Raw genomic sequence first — 10,033 nt, 5'->3', positions numbered from 1 at the left:
CATGATTTGTTCTCTGTGGTAGAACACAGCGAAGCACAGTCAGAGACATGTAACTGCTGGGTTTTAGAAATGGGGCAGTTAAAAATGCTAATTTTTAATTATGGTAAAATATATATAATATTTACCATTTTAATCATTTTTAAGTGTATAGTTCAGTGGCATTCAGTATATTCACATTGTTATGCAACCATCATCACCAACCATCCACGGAATATTTTCAGCTAGCAAAACTGAAACATTATATTCATTAAATAATAATCCCTATTCTCCCCTACCCCTTCCCCTAGTAACCACCATTTTACTTTCTGTCTGTAATGAATTTGATTGCTCTGGGAATCTCATATGAATGGAATCATATAATATGTATCCTTTTGTGATTAAGTTATTTCACTTATCATGTCTTTAAGATTCATCCATGCTGTGGCATGTGTCAGAATTTCCTTATCATGGTGGAATAATATTCCATTATATGCATATACCACATTTTTTAAAAATTTTTATAACCTCTATTTATTTATAGAGAATTCCAATTTAAAAATTTATTTTGCTTAATCCTTTTAATACTCATGTGAGACCAACAGGCTACCATTATTAGCCCTACTTTATAAGCAAAAGTAGAAACACCCCCATATTTAGTATAAGATAGATCAGGGATATAAACCCTGGGCGTCCACACGACTGCTCTTTTCCCATGACTTTTTTGACACATCACTTGAATCTGATTTCACGCTTTCGAGTAACACGTATTCCTGACAGGTTAACTTTTGAGCCAACCAACCTAATTAGTTACCTCCTCACCTGGCCCATTTTAAGGAACTGTCATACCACTAACTCAATCTCACAGCTATGTCTGGGGGCCCCATGAGCCAAATGCACAGCAAAGATGATCTTCAGGGACCGGGGCACACAATGGCTAAACACGTTTTCAAGTCTTAAGCTGGGCCTGCCACACCCTCCCCTACTGTTTATATGGCAGGTTCAGGCAACTGATAGGAACCTAGGGAAGACCCACCTAGGGGTGGACACTGGTGATAAACACAAGCTGGACTGGACTCTTTTCGGGTCTAACGTCCCCAGGAGCCCGAGTGTTGGTCTATGACATCATTACCAGCAAGATAGAGCGCAACCCTTCTGGAGGAGCTGAGTCTAGAATATGCAAGAAAGGCTCTAAACAAACAGTGCTAATTTCATCCCTACCAGAGCAAGAAAACAGTCTACTTTTGCCTAATTTGGGTATTTTACGTAGAGGACTCATCATCGGGGAAACCAGAAAATGCCACCCTGAAGCCCAGCAGAAATAAATGGAGGGCATTTCCCTGAGTTACAGATGCACAGGGGCTCACACTCTACCACTGTGTCCTTGCATAGGAAACACCCACTGGTTTGAAGGTAAAAAGCTCGCGGTGCCGTGGTCTTCCACAGGACACGGAACCAGACTAGCAAGTCCGGGCTGGGAACCCATCCTGATAGTGCAGGACTTCCTCCCAGAAGGCGCACAGGTCCCTGAGAGAAGTCTGAACACGCTGAAATTCCAAGCAAAAATCTGAGTATGTGCATGTTTTCCTCGGGAAAGGGTCCTTCCCTTCTCACAGATCCAATGGGTTAAAATCCTGAGCTCGAGTAAAGGACTAAGCCCAGTGCAGGCTAGGTTAAGGAAGCCACCAGACAGTCTGAGAGCCAGCCCAGCCTGAGAGCTTGCAAAGCTGTCACTGGAAAGTTAGAACACAGACTCACAGCAGAGACAACTAAGCACCGTTTTTGTGCTCTTTGAACTGTATTACAAGTTCTTTCCAAAACAAGGCCTTAGGAACCCCAGGGTCAAGTGTGCCCCTGCTTGGCACGAATACTGCCATCTTGTATTCGTGCCTGGGTATTCATCCACCAACATTAAACCCCTGGATAGAAGATGTGACGGAACAGGACCCCTCCATGGCACGAATCCCTCGCTGATTTCAGAGGTGGCAGCAGCAGCCGCCAATGTGGAAAACACGGGGACTTTTCCTTTGGAATTGGGTTATGATGAGATGTGCCTGCTAGGAGTATTGCCATCTTTGCCCTGACTCTTCCCCTCCAGTTTCTGAAGATACAGCAGCAAATAGTCTCCTTTGAAGATACTGGATAATAATTCCAAAAAGCAAACACGTGCTTCCAATGCATTGTGCTTTCAGATATTCTGGGAGGCAGAAAAAGAATTTCATCATACAAATTCACTGTCACTTGGCACCTGGGTTTAGTTCAGCTGTCGGATGAGCTGATTGATGCGTTCACCTCGATAGCCAGGTGAGCCTACTTCCTTGAGGAAGCCCACTCTATTCTTGGTAGCATGACGGGCCACGGAGAGATGGAAAGGGCACAAGAACCCTGAGATCACCTGGAAATTCTTCCTCGGGAAGGCAATTTCATGAATGAGGTCTTCCAAGCAAATGACACCAAACTTCCCCAGGTGCTCCTCAATCACTGTGTTGTCTGTCAAAGGGATGATTTTATTCTTGACCTTGGCTTGTCCACGTTTCAAGATGAGTTCCCGGACAGACTTCAGATTTGGAAATCCCCAGGTCACATAAGGTTCCACTACACACAGTGTTTTTATGGTTTTGGGGGTCACTTGGAAAAAAACACCACTGAAAATCTTCTTCAGGCGAAGCCTTGCAATGGTCCTCTGCACCGTTAAACTCACCCCATTAATCCTTTGGATGCGTACAACAAAGGCCAAGGAATGTTCATCTGGCACTTCCAAACCATGAGGTTTCACTTCTAGTCGTCTGAGGCGCACTTTGTCACGTTGTTGCCGCCAGGCATCGTGTAGAAACCATTCCAGTCGCTTAAACTTGAACTCTTTTCCTTTCCTCTGCTTCTTTTCCAAAAGTGCCTGCTTTGCCTGGGTAGCTTTGAGGGCTTGATAAGCTTTCCTCTTTTTCAGGAGATTTTCTGGAACCAAAGGGATCTTTTTTCTTTGCTCTTCCTCCGCCATCTTTACAATGCTGCGGCTACTGCTCATCCATATACCACATTTTATTTATCCATTCATACATCAATGGACATTTGGATTGATTCCGCTATTTGACTTTTGTGAATAATACTTCTATGAACATGGGTGTATAAATATCTGTTTGGGTCCCTCCTTTCAAAACTTCTGGGTATAAACCCAGAAATAGAATTGCCAAACCATATGGTAATTCTATTTTTAATTTTGGGAGACCACCATACTGTTTTCCATAATAACTACACCATTTTACATGCCTATCAACTGGGCACAGGGTTCTAATTTCTCCACTTCCTCACCAACACAGAAACAGGGCAATTTTGATGATGACTGATAGCAGCTGAGATATATTTCCCTCTTCATTTGGAGGGAAGAAAAGGAAGTAAGCAGATACATTATATGTATCCTGACAAGTTCCGTTGTGGCAAAAGCCTGGAGTAACTGGACTGTTCTCTCCAAGCATCTCACTGATAAGCTAAGGAAGTTGCTGAGTAAAGAGGGAAGGGACATGGACCTATAGTGAGAAGACCAGGGTGTGGCCATATTTGGTGCTATGGATGGTGTGACTTTGCAGAGTCACTTCTCTCTCTGGGCCTCTGTCTCATTGGTAAATGATGGAGCTTGGACTAGAAAGTATCTGTGACCCCTTCTTGTTTTGAAAGTGTGTGTTGTTTCCATGGAAGGCCTAAAACTGGGGACTCTCCAGAATTGGTGGGTTTGGATACTGGTTTGCAGACTAGAGAGCACTTGAGTCACGCAACAGCTGTCAGACCTGGCTATGAGACCACACAAAGTGCAGGAGCAATGACAGATGGGTGAGTGCATGTCCCTTGGGGGACGGGGGGAGGAGGAGGAAGGTGTAGTCTCTCTAATCTGATTGACTGCTGACTTGTGGGAATGCTGATTCAGTGGCCAAATCTGATTTCCCAAAAAAATGCCAGACGTCCACATTTTATAAAAGTGGAATTTTCCAATTTTTAAGTGTTGCAATTAATTCAAAACTTGAAAAATGCATTGTGAGAGCCAACCCAAATATTCTCAGACCAGAGCTGGCCCAAAGATCACTGATTGCACCTCCTGATCTCAAGCAGTGAACTGCAAATGCTGCTCTGGGGACCCAAAGGAATCGGTTTCTCTGAACACTGACGTTATTCTCAGACAAGTCTGTGATTCCTACCAGAGCTCCAAGCTATGCAGCACACAAAGTCAGTGGACTTCGAGGGAGGATTCCCTAAGAGCCCCCCTTGCAGCCCTCCCTATGTTTTCCCTTCTCTGTCCGGAGAAGCCAGAGATGTGGGCAGCCACATGGAGGTTCTGGTTTCTTTGGCACACTTCAGTTCCCTCCCAATATTCCAAACTGAGTGAAATAGCATGGTGTGTTTCCTCCATTTTGAAGCTATCCTGTTGTTTTTGTTTGTTTGTTGTTTGTTTATATACCTAAGTGTTTTAACAGCTATGATGAAGTCAACATGCTGGCACTAGTTGACATCCCAGTGCCACTTCCTACTGCATGGTTGGACCTAGATCCCCAGGCTAATAAACTCATTAGCGCTTGCCTGATACATACATTTCTGTGTCTTTGTTTTTAACATCCTGTCTCTTTTTCTTTTAAGTGTGTCTCATTAGTAATATAGCTGGATATTTTTTTTAACCCAACTAATGAGTTAATGGAGGAAGTAAAGCCAATCATAGTTTCTATGATTTCCAAAATTTAAACTAATTCTTGCCACCTTTTTTTGTTTGTTTTCAATGTTTCTTATTCTATCTCCTGCTCCCCTTGAATTCTCTTAAATTGATCAAGTATTCCTTGTTTTATTTCCCCCCTTTTGGAGTTGTGTCCTTCAGAATCTTCATCTCCCTCCACCCTCTCCCTTAACATGGTTTTATTTCTGCACTCTCCTGCACAGCCCCGCATTTTATTTTGAGATTATCTGGGATTTCGATTTCAGATAGTAATTTGTTAACTTAAGAAAATTGGATCAATGGTTATTGATAGTTAACTACAAGTTTTAGTGATTTCTTTGTTTTCATTTCTTTCTTATATCTCATAATTTTCTTATTTGTATTCATTTTTTTCTAAGTGCATACTCATTTCTTTCAGAGATGTTCAGTGAGGAGATAAATTGATGAATCCTTGTATGTCCATATATATAGATATTTTGCTTTTCTCTTAAAATAAGTAGTCCTCCCTTATCTGAGAGGGTATGTTCCAAGATCCCCAGTGGATGCTTGAAACTGCACGTAGTAATGAAAACTGTGTTGACGAGGTCTGACAATTAAGTCCACAAACTTGTTGCAACAACAAACTTTTTTTGCCACCAAAGGGATTATTCATTATGAATTTGTATCAACTGGGCAAACAATTAACCAAGTTTACTATTTGGAAGTGCTGAAAAGGCTGCGTGAAAAAATTATACACCCTGAACTTTTCATCAACAATTCATGGCTCTTGTATTATGATAATGCACTAGCTCACACGGCACTGTCTGTGAGGGAGTTTTTAGTCAGTAAGCAAATAACTGTATTGGCCCCCACTTACCTCATCTGGCCCCCAGTGACTTCTTTCTTTACCCGAAGATAAAGGAAATATTGAAAGGAAGACGTTTTGATGACATTCAGGACATCAAGGGTAACACAATGACAGCTCTGATGGCCATTCCAGAAAAAGAGTTCCAAAATTGCTTTGACGGATGGATGAGGTGCTGGCATCAGTGCATAGTTTCCCAAGGAGAGTACTTCAAAGGTGACTGTAGTGATATTCAGCAACGAGGTATGTAGCACTTTTCCTAGGATGACTTCGCAAACTTATTGTCTGACCTCGTACTATGTTTCCTATACATACATACCTTTTCAATTAACGGAGGCACCTATGTCTTTCTTTTTGGGTATATCTGAGTTGCCAGCATCACTACTCTTGTGCTTTGGGTCCATTATTAAGTAAAATAAGGGTTACTTGAACACAAGCACTGCAATGTTGTGACAGTCAATCTGGTAACCAAGATGACTACTAAGTGACTCATGGGTGAGGAGCATATATAGTGTGGAGATGCTGAACAAAGGGAGGATTCACGGTCGGGCTGGAGGGATGGGGAATGATGTGAGATTTCATCACGCTACTCAGAATGGCGCACAATTTAAAGCTTATGAGTTGTTTATTTCTGCAGTTTTCCATTTAATATTTTTGGACCATGATTGACTGTGGGTAACCGAGTCTGCCAAAAGCAAAACATTGGATAAGGGAAGACTAGTGTATTAATTTGGCTGGATATAGGATTTTAGGTTCAAAATAACTTTCCTGAGAATTTTGAAGATTTTTCCATTTTGCTATCCAATGTTTCCAGTGAGGAACTAATGCCAGTCAGATTTTCATTCTACTCTGGGTACATTTAAAAAAAAATTGTGGAAGTTTTTGAGGATTTTATATTTGTCATTGGTATTCTGAAACGTCACTATTGTGTTCTAGCTGTGTGTTTTCTTTTCACTCAGTGAGACTCTTTAGTCTGAACATAACCTTTTTTCTACCCTGAGAAATTTTGTTTTTATTTCTTTGATTACTTTATCCATTCCATTCTCTCTGCATTCTTCTTCTGGAACTCCTATTGAACCGACACTAGAACTTCTAGGTATATTCTCCATGTTTCAATCCTCCCTGCCCCCATATTTTGCATTTATTTTTAGTACTATTGCTTCATGAAAAACCACCGGAAAATTTAGTGGCTAAACATGACAATTTATTGTGTTTCATGATTCTGGGGTTGACTAGGTTGTGTTCCTGCTCTATGTCATATTGGCCGGGGTCACCCCGGTGACTGCATTCGTCTGGGAACTCAGCAGGGGCACCTAGGTTCTCTCTACAGATGGTGTCATCCTCCAGACCCTCTCCACTTAGCCCATTTCTCCAACGGAGTAGTCTGGAATTCCTGGAGATGTGATGTTGTCCTTTGAGAATATAATTGGGTTTTCTGCCAGAAATTAGTTTATCTTCTTTTTTTTTTTTTTGGCAGCTGGGTTTTAAGAGAGAGCATTCCAAGAAGGCAAGCCCCTGCTTCCATCAATCTTGATAAGGTCCTATGGGCCAAAGCAAATCACATGGCCCCGCCTGAGTCAATGTGAGAAATTACAAAGGCATACAAGCTGAGAGGTAGGGTTCTTTTGTAGGCCAACAAGGTCAATCAAAGTTGGGGTACTGATTGCTCATCTTTTGAGTGCAAAATTTGTACTATCCTTCTGAGGTTTAACGCCTACGTGAGGTACTGCCTAGCCTCCCCTAGGGACCCACACTCTCTGGTTTAGTCCTTGGGCAAAGTTTCTGTCATCTACTAAATGGCTCTGGTGGGAGGATAGGAGGTGCTCACCTGTTAGGTGCCTTGATTTCAGCTTCCAAATCATCTTCTCATTGAGTGCTTTGTTGCCCGTCCCCCGTCCCCATTCTTCTATCTTTTGTCTTTCAGCCCCAAAGTGTCCCAGTTTTGACCTGCATAGTTTCAGGTAGTAGCTTACCTTTTCTCCTTGGCTGTACCCTTGTGAATCTTCTCCCTTCCTTTTCTCCCCAACTGGAGATGTGATGCTGTCTTTTGAGAATATAATTGGGCTTTCTGCCAGAAATTGGTTTATCTTCTTTTTTTTTTCCAAAAAATGTTTCACTAAGTCTTTATGATTTAAATAATTACATTTTAATTACATTTAGCAAATATTTGTTGAATGGGTCAATTAATGTGCAAGAATTTATTGGTTACGCTTAATGAAATCTGTTATTGGAAGCATTAGTGTTGGAGGTACCCTGAGAAGTCACCTAGACTATTGATTCTTGAACTTTACTTAAAATCCATCAGTGGTTTCTCATGGCACTTTTGATAAAGCCCAGTTTTCTTAGCATTTCACAAATGACCTTCTGTGGTCTATACAGTGCTAAATTCTATGGTCTCATCTTCTGTCTTTAATTGCTTCCTCTTTTATATTAGAACTAATATTTATCCAGCTTTTCAAAAGTCTCTCTCTCTGTGTCTCTCTCTCAATTTTGGGACGCTGGAAAAGCAAGGCATTCTACTGGGAAGAGTCTTCTCTCTTCAGTAGCTAATCAATTCTAACATATCCTTTAGATCCATTTTCTCTGGGACATCAACCATGACTTCCCCACCTTGCCAAAGCTGGATTAAAACTCTGATGTATTTTAACATTCTTCTGTCTGAGAACTTACTATTCTGCCATGTAATTGCACAGGTATTGTCTGGCCCAACAATTGACTCTAAATTCTGAGGCCAGGGACCATTCTAGTCATCTAGCCTGTAGCACATTTTTGAGTATTTGCCTAGTACTGTGCCTGGCACATGGTAGAAACACAGGACCTATTTTCTGGTAAGTGATTGCATTAATATGCTTCAGGAGATTTTATGAAATTTGGAGAAAAATTTCCATTATTAGCCTACATTTAACTTGAAGAACCTGTTCAACATTTTGATATAATGAGGTTTGAAAAGAATTTCCAGTTGAAATCACAGTTCTGATACTGAAAGAGTTTGAAAATCCTGCCCTGGGACAATGCTTGCCTTTCACAGATGCCTAATGGATTCCAGCATGGGAAGTAACTTACAAATCTCGCATTTTTGTGAATGGCAGAGCTGGAACTAGGTCATCATTCCAACTCTCCATGTGACACAGCCTCTACATGGGCTGTGTGACATTGATGTGCCATCGGACCTACCTTGACATGCAGCCTTAAATGTTCTGCCCACAAACCTCAGGGTACTGCCCGGCTTCCCCTGGGGGCAGACTGACTCTGTAAAAGTTCTCTCATTAGTGCTATTTCCTAGGACGCTTGATCATCTAACCTTAACAGGCCTTGATAAGAAAAAGCTCAGCAAATCTGTTAATAGGATTTTAATACTTTGAAAAAGCGCCAATATCTCTGTAGCAGATCCCAAAGCCCTTGCTTTATGTGTATCAAGACATCTTGTGTATTTCACCATGGTCAAGAGAGGTAGGCAGGTGAGTTTTGTCATCCTGACTTATAGTTAAGGAAACTGACTGGAGATTCACATGAGCTGGACCCAGATAGTGAAGTGCAGAGCCAGGAGAGAACAGGGACTCATTGCTGTGCCTCCTGGGGATCACACGGCTGCTAACGGATCAGCTTAACAAATGCCCGATATTCCCCTCAACAAGAGGCAAACTAAATACAAAACAAATCAAACAAAATAAGGAGTTCTCATTTCTAGAGCAGGATGCTAAAGAGGCCCATCTCTGCCTCCGACCTCAGTAAGGGTGCAGTTCCGTGCTGCCCTGCCCAAGCCCGCCCCTCAGGACTGAGACGCTCAGTCCACAAGGGGCTGGGAGCGCTGACTTCCATGGCTTCTCTGGGAATTCCCTTTGACTGAGGGAGCTGCCTTGCCCAAGCCTATGCCTCCTCCTTGAGGACAACCTGCATCCAGGGCTGGTTCATGCAGGGGTACAGAGACACGACCTCCTTGCTTCAATCTGAGAAGGGCCTGTCCAGCTTTAGTGTTCCCTGGGGGATCAGCTGAGAGCTGAGGCAATTGTATGCAAGTTCAGCTTCTACCTTTGGCCACTCCTGCCCCTTCATTTCTTTACAGGAGTCACTCCAATAGACTTTCACTCCAATAGCTTGCGCTCTCCAATAGCCTTTCTCAGTGTAAATCTCTTTCAGTCTGTTTCCAGGGAACCCGGCCTACATAGAGTTGTCAGTGAGGTAGGCATTGTCCTCTCCCCGTCGGGGGGAGTGAAGGGGACATCTTCCCCATCATCGAGTCGAGACAGAAGCTTCAGAGAATCATAAAGATAGCACAAAATGTATTCTCTGGATTTTGGAGAAGACGGAGCTTGAGACCTAACCTATACCTGAAAAAGCTTACAGGTGGGAGGCTTTCTGCGGTTACTTCTGATGGCTGTGCAGGAAGATAGGGATGGGAATGAGCTGCAGGTGTGGGTCCCTTGGAAATGAGACAGAACTCAGGCACCTTGAAAGTTCTTCAGCCCACAGTCTGGCTCGGAGGGGTGAGATTACCCACCTCCATAGTGGACGGCCAGACCCCA

The 10,033-nt window shown here is 42.6% G+C and overlaps 1 protein-coding gene across 1 annotated transcript; it reads right to left on the bottom strand.

The window, feature by feature from the left end:
- Nucleotides 1–518: 518 nt before the first annotated feature.
- On the bottom strand, nucleotides 519–2,998 carry LOC117036461 (60S ribosomal protein L7-like 1). The gene is made up of 2 exons (XM_033131404.1): nucleotides 2,225–2,998; nucleotides 519–2,173 (listed from the first exon to the last, which is right to left on the bottom strand). The coding sequence occupies exon 1, from the start codon at nucleotides 2,996–2,998 to the stop codon at nucleotides 2,231–2,233; it is 768 nt and encodes a 255-aa protein (XP_032987295.1). The 3' UTR covers nucleotides 519–2,173; nucleotides 2,225–2,230.
- Between the last annotated feature and the right edge of the window lie 7,035 nt (nucleotides 2,999–10,033).

This window comes from Rhinolophus ferrumequinum, chromosome 16, assembly GCF_004115265.2.
Source record: "Rhinolophus ferrumequinum isolate MPI-CBG mRhiFer1 chromosome 16, mRhiFer1_v1.p, whole genome shotgun sequence".
NCBI lineage: Eukaryota > Metazoa > Chordata > Mammalia > Chiroptera > Rhinolophidae > Rhinolophus > Rhinolophus ferrumequinum.
Note: the sequence above shows the minus strand (reverse complement) of the source record. Positions and strands in the feature narration are given on the sequence as shown.